The 17,357-nt window shown below is 42.2% G+C and overlaps 1 protein-coding gene across 1 annotated transcript in view; it reads right to left on the bottom strand.

The window, feature by feature from the left end:
• Window positions 1-17,357, bottom strand: part of PCNX2 (pecanex 2) — a 299,183-nt gene that overhangs the window by 256,070 nt on the left and 25,756 nt on the right. Inside the window, exons 2-5 of the mRNA XM_042908044.1 lie at window positions 15,504-15,709; window positions 13,450-13,570; window positions 12,657-12,693; window positions 2,922-4,211 (exon numbers count right to left, since the gene is read on the bottom strand). Coding sequence (XP_042763978.1) covers window positions 2,922-4,211; window positions 12,657-12,693; window positions 13,450-13,570; window positions 15,504-15,709 — 1,654 coding nt within the window. The remainder of the gene's footprint in view (window positions 1-2,921; window positions 4,212-12,656; window positions 12,694-13,449; window positions 13,571-15,503; window positions 15,710-17,357) is intronic.

Raw genomic sequence — 17,357 nt, 5'->3', positions numbered from 1 at the left:
CTTCAAAAAGCATCTCTACATACATTCATAATTATCTTGTTAGAAATTCTAGAAGTGATTGAATACGACACAGGTGGTGGCCGCACAAGATACATATAGAAATAGAACTCTGACCCACAATCTACAGCAACCAGCCCAGAAAGCCAACATGCTATGGACAAGTCCTATGCCTTGCAGGAAGTCAGATGATCATTTCTAGCAAACAGTCCAGGAAGCCAAACGATAACCTCTGTAAGAATCGGCCCCAAATGGCCAGGACTCGACTAATTACTGAGAGCTTCCCTAATTTTTGTCCCTGCTTCCAGCCAGAGAGAGCCAAACATGCCCCCTAACCAATCACACAGGCTGCTGTAAGTAGCCTGCCTCCAGTACCCCCAGCCTCCAGTCAGAGCACACCTGAAGCCTTCCCTTTTCCCCACTACAAAGCTTTCCCACTCCTTCGCCTGCCTTTGAGTCTCTACCAAAACACAGGTGATGGTGGCCGACTCCTTTGCTGTAGCAAGCTCTAAATAATAGCCTTTGCTTCTTCTCATTTGAGTGGTCTTTGTTTACTTCCACAAAGTTAAATTAAGCTGGCCCAAAACAAAACAAAACCATGGTTTCAAAAGGCTTTTGATACATGTGCGGTTTTCCGTAGCCTTGAACCTTAGGACACCCCCAAGCCCTGAAGATAATCATAAAGCCCTTTGCGGAAAGGGCCTGGGTTGGAAAGAAGAGTATCCTAGAGAGAACTGGGAAATCTTGTATCTTTTGACAATCACGTAAAGCTCAAGCACTGTTTCGCTATCAAGCAGGAGAAAGATGAGGGCGCGTTGCCTAGGCTGCTGATATCATTAAACACTGTCATGTTGTGTTAGAAATATACTCTATTTCTGTTTTTAGATAACAGCACATAACAAATTATTATTGATAGAGGAGCAAGAAGATATCACTGATCTCCAAGATAGAAGTGAAACAGCATCTAATTTGCCACCTTGAGTTCTTACCTTCCAAGAACTAAAAGACTTACGTCCTGCTCTTTCATCCTTCAATTGAAAACCTCGGTCGGGCACTTGGGTGGCTCAGTCAGTTGAGCATCAAGCTTCAGCTCCAGTCATGATCTCGCTGTTCCTGAGTTCGAGCCCCACGTTGGGCTCTGTGCTGACAGCTCAGAGCCTGGAGCCTGTTTCAGATTCTGTGTCTCCCTCTCTCTCTGACCCTCCCCTGTTTATGTTCTGTCTCTCGCTCTCTCTCTCACACATAAATATACATTTAATAAAAAACAAAACAAAACAAAACAAACCCTGTCCTTTCCTGAAAGAGGTAAATAATCCACTCCTCCCTCCCTGCCACACCTGCAGATTCCTGAAACCAAGCCCCTTCCTTTCCGTAGAAAACCAAGTAGCATCCATATTTCTTTGCACACCCCTAGATTTCCAATTTAATACTGTTCAGATTGAATGTGGTTAGCTGACCAATTTAAGAACAGAAACTTCAGTAGACAAATCAAATAAACCTTACACGTGGCCTGAGGGGGGAATCAGAATAAAAGGCTGAAATTGATCACGCAGATCAAGACTTTTCACCCATTTTCCTAATTGAATCCTCACAGTAAATCTGCAACACGTTGTTACTCCTGCTTTATTGAAGAAACTGTGACTCGGATGGATTTAGTAAATTGTCCAATCTCACCCAGCTGGCACTGCAAAACCAAAATTTGCCCCTGGGTTCTGAGGTCCCAAAGCCAGGGCTCTGTCCACCATACACACAGCTTCCTGGGAAGACACACATGTGCAGATCTACGCTCTCCGATACGGTAGCCAGCCACATGTGGCTATTTAAATAAGGTTACATGAGGAGTAAATGAGTTAAGATGAGAGTAACTGTATAATTTATCATTCAAACTGGGAACACTTTTGAGAGTGAAAAGCGGTTGTATTACTAATTATGGTGGCAAAAAAAGTATAAATGAGGACCGTCTGGGGCAGATGACAATGTACGGTCACGCCTGTTAATACATGTAAAGGGCTTAGGACAGTACTTGACATAAATTAAGAGCGGTGTGTTTGTTACAATTATGTTTACAAATTGGGATAATTAAGGAGCCCTGCACATAGGATTTTATAATGGAACTCAACAGAAAAGTGGATTCATTTCACAGAAATGTAGTTTCCAATCAGCTTTCCCAGAATGCATCTAGTCTATAAAGAGACAGAAATCTACTGTGAGTTCTGGCCACTGTGATAAAATATAATTGCTTATTTCCTCGGAAATAAACATCGCGGCCTTCTAGGGAAGCCGAACATTCATTCCTAGGCCTTAAATTTCCTGCTGGAGTAAGCCCATGTTGATAGGTGCTCAGCACACTGGTATTGGCACACTCGGCAATTATCAATAACACCAAGCAGCAATGGTCCGATATCCTGCCACTCGCAAAACCAAATCACAGAAGGTAATTCACACATGTATTGCCTTCTCTGCATCACAGAAGGTAATTCACACATGTATTGCCTTCTCTGCATCACAGAAGGTAATTCACACATGTATTGCCTTCTCTGCATCACAGAAGGTAATTCACACATGTATTGCCTTCTCTGCATCACAGAAGGTAATTCACACATGTATTGCCTTCTCTGCATCACAGACGGTAATTCACACATGTATTGCCTTCTCTGCATCACAGACGGTAATTCACACATGTATTGCCTTCTCTGCATCACAGACGGTAATTCACACATGTATTGCCTTCTCTGCATCACAGAAGGTAATTCACACATGTATTGCCTTCTCTGCATCACAGAAGGTAATTCACACATGTATTGCCTTCTCTGCATCACAGAAGGTAATTCACACATGTATTGCCTTCTCTGCATCACAGAAGGTAATTCACACATGTATTGCCTTCTTTGCATCAGCACGACAGAAATGATGTGGAATCGTACCTCCGAGAAGCCCACTGTCTTTGTTCTGCTCCGCTGAGCCATTCCTTTGGTTGGACGCCGCCAGCTTGGAAGTATTGATTGACTCTAATAGGGAGACAAATTCGAGGAAGTTGGATTCATTTGGTATTTGTCCTTCCTTAGCCTCCAGGTCAGATTTGGAAGTTGGTATTGTTTTTTCTTTATCGCTAATAATTTCTGCGGAACTTTTGCTCAAGAAGACATCTGTACCACTGTCCACGCTGAGAACCCGGGCGTGTCTCTTTTCATGGCTGGTTTTACAAGATGATGGGTCAAGGTTAGCCTGGCCTTCCTTCCCCCCCTCAGACTCAGGGGCCGCGTGAGGTGTGAATGGGGGGGTTGCTTCACAGCGGTCTCCTGTGGGGGAAGGACTGCCATCCTTTGTGGCATTTCCTCCTTCCCCAGATTCGTAGCCAGAACACTGATTGGATGATGCCTCCACCATCAATCTCTCGGGACTCCTGTCACCTCCACTGCCTTCGGGACACACGGCGCCTCCTGCCCCATCCTCAGAGAGCTCCAGTGTGATGACAGGAATTCTTATCTGCTCCGTGTTGGGAGGACTGGCCACCCCCGGGGCAGCCGGCTCAGCGTCAGACGTGAAGCCAGCTCTCTCAGTGCCAATCACCTTTAGGTGGAGCGAACTTTCCAAGTCTGTCATGGAGTTCGGAGTACTGCTCATGGTGATGACAATTTTAATGGGTTCATGCAGACTCAGTGGGTCTCCAGGTTGAGAAGTGTCAATGAGAGTGACAGCTACCTCGCTATCCGAGTAGTCCACTTCCTGCTTCAAGGGCGGGTCCGCCTGCCGGGAGGCATCCGGTGACGCACGTGCAGGTCTGGCGATCACAGTGTTGCACTGAGGGCAGCTACTGCTCAGGCTGTCTGGAGGGGACTCCCTTTGCCACCGGTCCCTTAAGGAGCCCGAGGCGTAATTCGCCGGTTCGGGACTCAGGACTGAATTCTCACTCCCCCAAGGCTGGAAAGAGACATCGGTTTCTAGTAAGTCGTACTGAGACAGAGACAGGTGTGGCAACTTCTTCGAGGCTTCTTTCTCCACTAAGCCGCCCTCGGACCTGTGGCGGAGCGGGGGCTGCCGCCCGCCTCCCCTCTCTTTCCCTTCGTCGCTGGCTGGACTTCCTGCCACAGCTGGTTTCCTGGGGATCGCTGGCGTGGTCGTGGTTTCCGGCGCGCACACTTTACTTCCTGTTCTGACACCAGGTGAGGTAGATAACACAGGTGCTACAGGTTGGTCTTCTGAGAGAATGACACCTGAAATAAACCACAGGCACTTTCTTAGCTCCCGAAACGGGTGAGTGCCGTCCCGGGGCGAGACCTCGTAACGCAAAGCGAGAAAAGCAGCCCTAGCAACCGGTGTGGTTGGATGCTTATTTTTGTTCTTTTATTTTTGTAATATAATTTATTGTCAAGTTAGCTCACATACAGCGTATACAGTGCACTCTTGGCTTTGGGAGTAGATTCCCATGATTCATCGCTTATGTACAACACCCAGCGTCATCCCAACAAGTGCCCTCCTCAATGCCCAACACCCGTTTTCCCCTCCCTTGCTCCCCCCATCAACCTCCATTTGTTCTCTGTATTTAAGAGTCTCATGGTCTGCCTCTCTCTCTGTTTGGAACTATTTTTTCCCCTTCTCTTCTCCCTTGGTCTTCTGTTAAGTTTCTCAAATTCCACGTATGACTGAAAACATATCTGTCTTTTGCTGACTGACTTACTTCACTTAGCATAATACCCTCCAGTTCCATCCACGTTGCTGCAAATGGCCAGATTTCATTCTTTCCCATTGCCAAGTAGTATTCCATTATGTACATAAACCACATCTTCTTTATCCATTCATCAGTTAATGGACACTTAAGCTCTTTCCATAATTTGGCTATTGTTGAAAGCGCTGCTATAAACATAGGGGAACGTGTGCCCCTATGAATCAGCATTCCTGTATCCTTTGGATAAATTCCTAATAGTGCTATTGCTGGATGCTTATTTTTAAAATATCACCTCCACTCTGAAATTGTTTTTAAAATCTCGGTATTTAAAAATAATAATTCAGACTTTTAGATTTTGCTGTTTTGTGACCTTGGGAGGCACAATGATATGTTTTAAGCAACATGTTTGGGACTTATTGTCAGGAAGGTCCTGGCTCTGCTACTTACTAGCTATGTTACCTTGGGCAAGGTACTTGGGCAAGGTACTTAATCCTTAATCCGTTACCTTGAGCAAGGTACTTAATCCTTCTAAACCAAGATCCTCAGGATGCCTGGGTAGCTCAGTTGGTTGAGCATCCGATTTCAACTCAGGTCACAATCTCCCGGTTTGTGGGTTCGGGCCCCGCGTCGGGCTCTGTGCTGACAGCTCAGAGCCTGCAGCCTGCTTTGGATTCTGTGTCTCCCTCTCTCTGTGTCCCTCCCCCACACTCTCAAAAATAAACAAACATTAAAAAACATTTTTTTAAACCAAGATCCTCAACTGTGGCTCTGTTCTCACTTGGGAGCAGATAAATCTTTGCGGTGGGGGCTGTCCTCTGCATTGTGAGATGTTTAGCAACATCCCTGGCCTGTGCCTAGTTGATGTCAGGAGCAACTGTGCCCTCAATCATGACAATGGAAAATGCCCCCAGACACTGTCAAACATTCCCTGGGGAGGACAGCCCCAGGGAGAAACACTGCTCTCGTCTTCAACCTCTTACCTGTAAAATGGGAATAATTATACCAAACTCTTAAGGCCGCCATGAGGATCTAGAAGGATAGATGCAGAAAATAGTAGGCCAAGGGCTTGGCACTGGGCTTGTTAGCACCTTGGTCTGAGGACAATGATAACCTCATACTTCTGATGTGATTTATAAATTTTCAAAACATTTCTTTTTTTAAAAATTTTTTTTAAACATTTGTTTATTTTTGAGACAGAGAGAGACCGAGGATGAGCAGGAGAGGATCAGAGAGAGAGGGAGACACAGAATCCGAAACAGGCTCCAGGCTCTGAGCTGTCAGCCCAGAGCCCGACGCGGGGTTCAAACTCACGGACCGCGAGATCATGACCTGAGCCGAAGTCAGACGCTTAACTGACTGAGCCACCCAGGCGCCCCAAAACATTTCTAAATTGTATCTGCAATACTTACGATGGTGACTGAGTGAGCTCTATCCTCCCAGCTTCCTATATCTGTTAATGACCCTACCATTCCCTAAGCCTCTTAAGCTTGAAACCCTCGGGTAATACTTTGGTTTCTCTTTCTTGCCCAGCCTGATGGTCATTCAATCAATACCTCAGTTTTCCTTCACTTCTATCATGAAGAGTGTTCTCTAGGGGCTCAAGGGGTCTATTGCGAGGGTCTGCAAAGCCACAGGAAAGCCAGGATAAGCAACTTGTCATTTACTTAAATATTAGAGGAAAAAAAATAAATACAACTCTTGAGGTAATATAAAATATTACCTTATTATGTAAACAAATGAGCATATGATGAAAAAGAATGAAACATTTTAAGATATAACATGATTTTTTTAATCCTTGCCATAGGCTGATTCAGCCTATGACCCTCTGGAGCAGGTGGAATATACACCCCCTCCCCTCCCTCCAAGGACACTCTGGTAGAAAGAATTGAGTCACTACACTGTTGGAGTCAGAAGACTTTCTTTGACTCTAGTACAAACTCTGGGCCTATCTCTCCCATCTGGACTGTTCTTTCTCCTCGCCCACTGGAGACCCCATTCAAGGCTTTTTTCATAACCTCCTCCAACATGTAACTTTCCATGATCACCTAAACCAGAAATAAGCTCTCTTCTGAAATCCTTAAGCAATTAATGTCTGTAGGACTAAACTTTATTTACCATACACTTTTTAAACTGTAGCTCTTTTTAAATGTACATTTAAATTACCTTCCTAACTGGGCTGCATGGTGTTCTAGAAAAACAACCACAATTTATGCTCACTGAATCCTCCAAAGAAACCAACCTATTATCTTATCCACACTCATGAATGTTGGTTGATGATGATAGTGAAAATTATTTGAGTTTGTAGCAATGCTATGCAGGTTATCCTACTCTACAGAGTAGATGCCTTGTCATGGAAATAGAAGAACAGAAGTGTCTAGAAACATGTCCAAGTTCGCCACACTACTGACAGATCTACGACTAGAGCCCAGATCCCCTGAGTCCTGACCTGATGCTCTTCTACTCCCTCACATGGCCTCTCTATCTGTATGTATGGCTCCTTTAGTTTGCCATTCAGATCTAAACTTGAATGTGGTCTCATCAGAGACGCTTTCCACGACTGCACAATATCAAGTGCACTGTTGAAAATGAATAAAAATATTGCAGGAGGAATCCAAACCACCAGGCAGGGCCTGAGGAACGGGGTCTTGGGTTGGGTCTATAAAAAACATTCATAAAGCATCTTTGTTTCATTACTTCCCACACCACACAATTGTGACCGCCCAGATTTGTATGCCCACAGGACCATTTCCTGACGTACCAGACGAGAGGAAAGAGCACCCTAGGTTTTAAAGCAAATAAGGATTTAGTGCAAAGGCCCTGTGATGGGAACTTGCTTGGCATGTTTGAGGAAGAGAAAGAAAGTCCATGAAGCTGGAGCAGAAAAGCAAAGGGAGCATGAGAAGAAGAGAGATCCACAAGGCTGGCAGGGTCCAAAATATAAGCCAAAGTGTGGCACGTGGATTTTATGCTGAGAATAATGTGAATCCAGCCGAAGTTTTTCAAGGGGCACATGATCTGAACGAGGATTTTAAAAATAACCCTGCATGCTGCGTGAGGGATAGACTGTGGTGAGGTACAATAAAATTGGAAGAGAGACCAGGGAAGAGGCTGCTGCAGCTGATGAATGACAGTGTTTTGGACTAGGGCAGTAGTGGTGGACACGGAGAGAAAGAGATAAATTTGAAATATGTTTTGGAGTCGAACTGACAGGACTTGCTGATGGACTGAAGCTAACGGTAGTGGGGGAAAGAGAAACCAAGGAAAACTCCTTGACTTTAAAGCTTTGATAACAGGACTGATGGTGGGGCTGTTTACTGATAAGGACAAAACCAGAGGAGATACAGAGTTAGAGACATCCACTGAGAGATCTGGTGGTGATCCATTTAATATGACTATTAGACACCTGATCCGGGAGGAAAATAGGTGTAGGCAACTGGATGCCTGGGACAGAAGTCCAGATTGAGGTCAAAATTGGAGAAACAGATTTACTCACCATCATTTCACAGATGGTATTTAAAGCTAGATGTGAGATCGCCAAGGAAGACCTGGTATCTAGAGAAGAGAAAGGGGCCCAAGACCAAGGGTACTCCAGCCTTTACATGTCAAACAACAGAGGAGGATAAATCAAAGGACATTGAGAAGGAAGTCAGTCAGGAAAGTGTGCTATCATGAAAGCCAAGGGAAGAAAGTTGGTAACTACAACTTATTGTACATAAATGAATAAAGCCATACCATGGCCTATAAATGGGTCTTTGGGAACACATCAGCACGTCATACCTCAGTGCCTGCTTAATCCTGAGTAAAAATGACAATAATAAATTTCCTACCTGGAAAACTAAGAAAAATAGTTGGCCTAAAATGACTCTACCAAGATATTGCTGAGCAATGAAATCTAACCCAGTACAGTCATTTGTTTTCTATCCTTGACACTTTAACTATAAAAAACATACTATATTACTAAATACACACACACACACACACACACACACACACACACACACACACACATCAAGAAAGATACTATGGCAAAGCTATATGATCATGTCAAGACATACAGAAAAAGCATTTGACAAAAATCCAGTACCCTCTCATGATAAAAAATATTCAACAAACTGAAATTAGAAGAGAATTTCCTCAACCTGACACAGGCTATTTATGAAACACCCAAATCTAACATCATATAAAAAGGTGAAAGACTGAATGCTTTCCCCATATGATCAGAAACAAGGCAATGATATCTACTCTCATAACATCCAATAAACATTGTACTGGAAATTGCAGACAGAACAATTAGTCAATAAAAAAAAAAAAAGGCAACCAGATTAGAAAAGGAAAAGCAAAGGATCTCTATTCACAGATGATATCATTCTATTTATAGAAGATCCTAAGGAATCCACTAAATAACTATTACAACTAATAAACATTTAGGAAGTTTGTACAATATGAAATCAATGTGCAAAAATCAATTCTATTTCCATACACTACCAATAAACAAGGTAAAATTAAATAAGAATACAATCCCAGTTATAAGAGTATTTAAAAAATAAAATACTTAGGAATAAATTTAACAAGGGTACCAGACTTATACACTGAAGACCTACAAAACATTGTCAAAAGAATTCGAAGAAGAACTAAATAAATGGAAAGACATCCCAAGTTCATGGACTGGAAAATGCAATATTGTTAAGATGGCAATTCTTCCCCAATTTATCCACAGATTTAATAAAATCCTTATCAATATCCCAGATATATTGTTTACAGAAATTGATAGGTCACATGGCAATGTAGAAGACCCAGGATAGCCAAAATAAGTTAGAGGACTCACAGTTCCCAGTTTCAAAACTTGTTACACAGCTACTACAATCAAGATGGTCTGATAATGGCATAATGATAGATATATAGACCAAAAGAATAGAACTGAAAGTCCAACATAAACTTTTACATGTATGGTCAACTGATTTTCAGCACGGTGCCAACACAAGTTAATGGGGAGCAAACAGTCTGTTCAATAAATGATCCTAGGACAACAAAAAACACGTGCAAAAGAATTAAGTTGGACCCCTACCTCACATCATACACAAAAATTGATTCAAAACAGATCACAGACCTGATTATAAGAGCTAAAACCGTAAAACTCTTAGAATAAAACAGGAATAAATCTTCATGAACTTGGATTCAGCAATGGTTTCTTATACGTGACACAAAAAGCCCAAGCAACAACAATAATAACAACAAAACAGTAAAGTAGACTTCATAAAAATTAAAAACTTCAGCATTTTAAAGGACCCCAGTAACAAAGTGACAAGACAACCGACAGACTGGGAGAAAATATTTGCAACTATATCTGATCAGGGACTCATATCTAAAATTTATAAAGGGGGCATCTGGGTGGCTTAGCCGGTTAAGCGTCCGACTTCAGCTCAGGTCATGATCTCGCAGTTTGTGAGTTTGAGCCCCATGTCGGGCTCTGTGCTGACAGCTCGGAGCCTGGAGCCTCCTGCAGATTCTGTGTCTTCTCCTCTCTCTGCCCCTCCTATGCTCATACTCTATCTCTCTCTGTCTCTCAATAATAAATAAATGTTAAAAAAGTTAAAAATAAAATAAAATATATAAAGAATTCTTACAACTTACCATAGAAAGACAATCTGAATAAAAACTGGGCAAATAGGGGACACCTGGGTGGCTCAGTCGGTTAAGCATCCGACTCTTGGTTTCGGCACAGGTCATGATCTAACGGTTTGTGAGTTTGAGCCCCGCATCAGGCTCTGTGCTGACAGCATGGAGCCTGCTTGGGATTCTCTCTCTCTCTCTCTCTCTCTCTCTCTCTCTCTCTCTCTTTCTCAAAAATAAATGAATAAACATTTTAAAAGTTTTTAAAAACTGGGCAAAGGACTTGAATAGACATTTCTCTAAAGATAATGATGGTGACAACATCAATATCATTAGGCATTAGAAAAATAACTAATTTCATGTAAATCAAAGCCAAAGTGAGACACCATTCATACTCACTAGAATGGCTATAATCAAACATACAGACAATCACAAGTGTCAGGAAAGACATGGAGAAATTGTGACCTTCATGTATTGATGGTGGGAATGTAAACTGATACACCTGCTTTCTAAAACAATCTGGTAGATCCTCAAATGATGAAACAGAGTAACTACGTGACCCGGCAATACCACTCTTAGGTACATATCCAAGAAAATGAAAACACATGTCCACACAAAAACTGGCCCAATGAATGTTCACTGAAGCATTATTTATAACAGCCCAAAAGGGAAAAGAACACAAAGTCCATCAACTGATGAATGATAAACAAAATGTGGTACAGCCACTGAATGGAATATTACTTGGCAATAAAAAGAAATGAAGCAATGATACAAAGCTACAACATAGATAAACCCTGGAAACGTTATGCTAAGTGAAAGGAGCCAGTCACAAGAGACCACGCTGTATGAAATGTCCAGAATGGGCAAATTCATAGAGACAGAAAGAAGATTAGTGGTGGCCTGAGCCTGGAGAACGTGGGGTGATTGAGGAGTGTGGCTAAGCGTGGTTTCACTTCAAGGTAAGGAAAATATTCTAAAATTGATTATGATGACGGATATGCAATTCTGTGAATATACTAAAAGCCATTAAATTGTATACTTAGAATGAGTGGATTGCATGGCATCTGAATTATATCTCAATAGACCTGTTAAAAAAATAAACAACACTACCGTGCCTTTTAACAACAAAAAGAATTGAATACTAGGATAGTGTATTATGAGATTGGTCTAGAAAAAAAAAATTGCTTTAGTGCAGTGTTGTTGAAAACACATTGGATTTAGCAGTCAGGTGTGGATCTAAACATAACCTGTACGTTTTACTTGTTATGACTCAGAATTTCATTCATCATGCATGCAAAGTCTCTACTGCAATTCCTACTATCAGGAAGGAAGGAAGGAAGGAAGGAAGGAAGGAAGGAAGGAAGGAAGGAAGGAAGGAAGGAATTGTTTCAGTTAGAATGGTGAGGTTAAAAAGGGCCAGAACAAATACTGAAAATATAAAGTAATGGCATTAATAGCAACAGTAAGCTTGATCTGGAATAAGTAGCCTAAAATGACAAAAATGTGTGTGTGTGTGTGTGTGTGTGTGTGTGTGTGTGTGTAAATGGACATAAAATAACACAAATAACACTGTCATGAAACTTTGTAACTAAAATATTTGAAACCTAAGTTAACACTCACTTCTTTTCGGTAGTAGTAACATAGTAAAAAGAATTCAAAAAATCCCTTACATATTCTCATGGAATTTAGCTGAGTGATGAAAAAATAAACTTAATTTCAGGTTTTCAGACCCAAGTGCTAATTTCAGCTGTTTTACCGAAGATAAAATTTTATGCTACTTTCAAAACTTAAATAGGGCATAAATTTCTCTTTGTAGTAGCACTCCAAAAAAATAGAATTGCAGAGAAAGGAAGTAGTTAATTCGGGCCTCCAAAAGCTCTTTTCTGAGTTTTCTGAAAACAATCAAAAGATAAGAAAATGAAATCTTTGTAAAAAAGTGAAACAGATCTGGGGGCTTAAAAGAAAATTCCCAGAAACAAAATTCGTAACTTGAAGGAAATGCAGTCCCTGGAACACTCTATAATTTCCTCTGTCATTTTTCAATGGAATTACTACAATAAAAAGCTTGAAAATCAATGATGAACTGATCCTGTTTTCTATCTGCTGTTCTGAGCCACATGAAATAAACGCAGACTGGAGAAAGCACAATGACATACGATCGATGAAATATTACAATTTAGATGCAGAAATGATGCACAAATTCTCATGAGAAATAATGAAAAGTAAGAGTGAGAGAAATGAAGTTGAACTAGAACTACGCCTTCTTAGGTACAGTTCTTACTTTGAATTAATTCACTGGCATTCTGTTTTACAAGAATTCTTTTTCACTTCCCTGAAGCTAATGCTGTGATGAAATATTAAATGGCGGTAATGAACACTCTACCTTTGAGATCTTCCACTGTTTCCTGTGCCGGCAACTCCTAGACAAACAGAAGAACAAAAAAAAAATCAATCCATGACTCAGCTTGGTGCCCATCTCTGGGCAGTCAGCGGACCCCTGAAGCAGCCGTTACTGTCTTCCCAAATGGCACGTGGGGAAGAGACTACACAGTGTCTGCTCTGCTTCAGCGTCTAATAAAATGGAGAGCAGAAACGAATACAAAATCTAGGTAAGTGTAGACGCCCAAGCAAGACCACTGTACTGTGATAAAAGGGCATTTGATAATTAAGAAAGTGAAAAGGAGAGAGAGAAAGGGGCTACGGTATGCTACCCACGAATACAGCCCAATAAAGTCAGTCTGGAACGAAGGGGATTTAGTGACTGCCCAAGAGACAGGCGTGATTCAATGTGGACATGTGGGGTAGTGCAGTTGATTCTAGGGGAGGACACTGCAAATATGGTGATTCAGATGAATGACAGACAGGAGCAGAGGAGAAGGAGGTCAAGGTCTGCCGACAGGTTCTTCTGGCCAAAGTGGCAGGCCCGGCAGGTGGGGCGGCCGGCAGAGGAGGCCAATGTTGTGCTTCCAGCATGAGACTGGATGTTTATCTCGGGCTCCAAGGGCTCCCCAGGGGTCATTTCCACACCCTGAGATGCGGTCAGCCACAGCATGGGGGCAGTACTGACTGTATTGTATTGAACTGTATTGAACGTGCAATACCCCTGCACGTTCCCGTCCAGGCAGGATCAACACTACACAACAAGAACAGTGTGAAACAGAAAAACACACACTGACCAGTGGCCCAGATGAGTGCTGAGAGTTTATGCTCTGCCCTCTGGAGCTGCAGCGGAGGGGAGGCGTGGAGAGGTTCTGGTGAGGCTCTTCCCTTTTGCCATTGTTAATCTGCCTGGTGCTGCTAACCCATGTGAGAAACACAAGAGCAGTGATGTTATCAAACAGAACTATGACTGGGTAGCAGTCCCCAAACAAGTCCCTTTCCTAGATCCCATTGTGTAATCGTCATTGTGTACAAATTTTGTTTTTATTTTGTTTTTATTTTTTTTTCAATATATGAAGTTTATTGTCAAATTGGTTTCCATACAACACCCAGTGCTCATCCCAAAAGGTGCCCTCCTCAATACCCATCACCCACCCTGCCCTCCCTCCCACCCCCCATCAACCCTCAGTTTGTTCTCAGTTTTTAACAGTCTCTTATGCTTTGGCTCTCCCCAATCTAACCTCTTTTTTTTTTTTTTCCTTCCCCTCCCCCATGGGTTTCTGTTACGTTTCTCAGGATCCACATAAGAGTGAAACCATATGGTATCTGTCTTTCTCTGTATGGCTTATTTCACTTAGCATCACACTCTCCAGTTCCATCCACGTTGCTACAAAAGGCCATATTTCATTCTTTCTCATTGCCACGTAGTACTCCATTGTGTATATAAACCACAGTTTCTTTATCCATTCATCAGTTGATGGACATTTAGGCTCTTTCCATAATTTGGCTATTGTTGAGAGTGCTGCTATAAACATTGGGGTACAAGTGCCCCTATGCATCAGTACTCCTGTATCCCTTGGGTAAATTCCTAGCAGTGCTATTGCTGGGTCCTAGGGTAGGTCTATTTTTAATTTTCTGAGGAACCTCCACACTGCTTTCCAGAGCGGCTGCACCAGTTTGCATTCCCACCAACAGTGCAAGAGGGTTCCCGTTTCTCCACATCCTCTCCAGCATCTATAGTCTCCTGATTTGTTCATTTTGGCCACTCTGACTGGCGTGAGGTGATATCTGAGTGTGGTTTTGATTCGTATTTCCCTGATAAGGAGCGACGTTGAACATCTTTTCATGTGCCTGTTGGCCATCCGGATGTCTTCTTTAGAGAAGTGTCTATTCATGTTTTCTGCCCACTTCTTCACTGGGTTATTTGTTTTTCGGGTGTGGAGTTTGGTGAGCTCTTTATAGATTTTGGCAACAAAACTAAAAGGCAACCAACGGAATGGGAAAAGATATTTGCAAATGACATATCGGACAAAGGGCTAGTATCCAAAATCTATAAAGAGCTCACCAAACTCCACACCCGAAAAACAAATAACCCAGTGAAGAAGTGGGCAGAAAACATGAATAGACACTTCTCAAATTTTGTTTTTAAGGGAGAATAATAAATATTACTTTAAAATAAGACATGCTCGGGGCGCCTGGGTGGCTCAGTCGGTTAAGCGTCTGACTCGGCTCAGGTCATGATCTCGAGGTTTGTGGGTTCGAGCCCCACGTCAGGCTCTGTGCTGACAGCTCGGAGCCTGGAGCCCGCTTCAGATTCTGGGTCTCCCCCTCTCTCTGCCCCTCCCCTGCTCATGCCCTGTCTCTCTCTGTCTCTCAAAAGTAAATAAACATTAAAAAATATTTAGAAAAAAAATAAGACATGCTCTCCTAAGGAACTATCAGAAATATGGGCGAGAAAAGTGACAATGACACTCAAGAATCATTTTTAATATTTCAGTTTCATGCAACGTATGACTTCTATATTAATAAACACCAGTGTTCTTTTTGAAAATACTCTGGCATGCACTAAGCATTTAAATGACGAGATAAAAATGCTGAAGTGAAATACTTTGCTCTGTTAAGCCTAATGCAAATGAACTGTGGAGCATGGTATAAGGTCATGTTAATAGTTAAATCGTCTTGATTATCAGTATCGATTTTAGGCTTAAGTGTTTGATTCAACAGAAGAAAAATGTACAGATTTGTGTCTGCCTATACTGGTGTATTTTCACAAATAGCTAATAAATGGAAACCATTTTCTCCAATACTGAAACAGTGAAATTATGAACTGCCACATCAACAGAAATGTTACCTTTGATTTTTGTGATTAGTCACGTGTTCCTTGTTGGCCTCTTTGTCTTTACTTGGCTTTTCTTTCTTTTTGGAGGGCCTCTGCTGAATTACTTCTCCTTTATCAAACATGAGGTGTAGGCGATAGCTGACCAATTTGATGATTGTGAAGAATATAGTCACTGAACTGCAGTAAAAAAATACAGTGATGGCATTTGGAGGAAAAGCCTAAAGAAGAGAAGAGAAAGAGAAAATGTATCCGTTTGGAGGATTATCTTTTGTTTTAAATCTGAAAGCATTGTGGGACTACTTATGAAACATAAACTGGGCAAGATTTCAAATTTTATTAGTTTTACAACTGTTCCTGGTTGCAATACCTGAGGAAAAAGAGCTGCTATCTCTTTATCTTAAAAAATTTTGTTTTTCGGGGCGCCTGGGTGGCGCAGTCGGTTAAGCGTCCGACTTCAGCCAGGTCACGATCTCGCGGTCCGTGAGTCTGTGGGTCCGTGGGTCTGGGCTGATGGCTCGGAGCCTGGAGCCTGTTTCCGATTCTGTGTCTCCCTCTCTCTCTGCCCCTCCCCCGTTCATGCTCTGTCTCTCTCTGTCCCAAAAATAAATAAAAAACATTGAAAAAAAAAATTAAAAAAAAAAATTTTTGTTTTTCTTGTTTCTCAGGTGCTCATAATCCTGGCACTAATGACCAGCATTTCATCTGCAGGCAGGAATCCCACAGAACAGAAGGTGTGTTACAGTGAGACTTTCCATGCTCTATTAGCTAGTTGTTTTCCATAGCCTGATCTGACTGACCTTCCTACGCATCTGCGTGTAGCAAAGGCCGGAGAAAGGCCTTTGAGATGCTGTTTCCTTCAACAAGACACAGAAAGCCTTGTTGAGAACAGAAGAAAGAAGGAAGGAGAAAGATTAATGTCATGGCCCCTTCCTTCCTTCCCTGCTCTCTTGTTGGGTTAACACCATCAGGCCATGGATTTCCCTAGTGGTGTGATGCAGGCAAGGAGCTACAAAAGGGTAAAAGGGGTATTTACATCAGTGTGAAAGGATCTGGGCATGGAGTTCATGGTGAAGGTCAGTTCAATTCTGTCCAATCCCCTCAAGAAACAGAAGGAATCACTGGGATCCATGCAACTGTCCCACCCTGGAGGATCCCCCACATACCTTTCTAGTTCTCTCCCAGGACCATGGACGACTGCAGGTTCTCTAGTCCTTGCCAAACTACGTTCTTATCTTTGGAGATTGAAATAGATCCTAGAGTGTCTCAAGATGCTACCAAGGACAGCCTCAAGAAACAGCAAGACCCTTTCATCAATGCACCTTGCTGAAGGATCTCAAGAAATCCAGTGATGAGTATAGTCTCTCCTTTGACCTGGAACTGGCTGAGCCTGTAGACAACATGGCCCATCCCAAGTCTGCTCCCAAGCAGCCCCTGAATAACCCCCCATGGTCCCATAATAGTCCATCATCTAGGTAAGACCATTTCAAAACAGCATAGCCAACAAAAAGAATAAAGGAAGAGGAAAACTATCACCAACAAGGAAAGCTAAAGTGAAGAATTTTCACCATCACTGACTTGCTTTTACTCCATGGGAAAAAAAGTCCACAAATAAATATAAATTAATAAATAAGTGAATTAAAGATTAAGTAAAACAAATATAGATGATAGATAGATAGATAGATAGATAGATAGATAGATAGATAGATAAGGGAGACAGGGAAAGTCAGGTTCCCCACCTGGAAGCAGATAGGTTTCACATTTACACATATACCTCCTGATGAGAAGTTGTATGAACCTCAAGCAACATAGAAGTTTAAAAACAGAGAAAGAGTGATAGGGGCCACTAATGGTCCCCAGCACTTTTTC

This window comes from Panthera leo, chromosome D2, assembly GCF_018350215.1.
Source record: "Panthera leo isolate Ple1 chromosome D2, P.leo_Ple1_pat1.1, whole genome shotgun sequence".
NCBI lineage: Eukaryota > Metazoa > Chordata > Mammalia > Carnivora > Felidae > Panthera > Panthera leo.
This window is presented reverse-complemented; position numbering and strand designations above follow the sequence as displayed.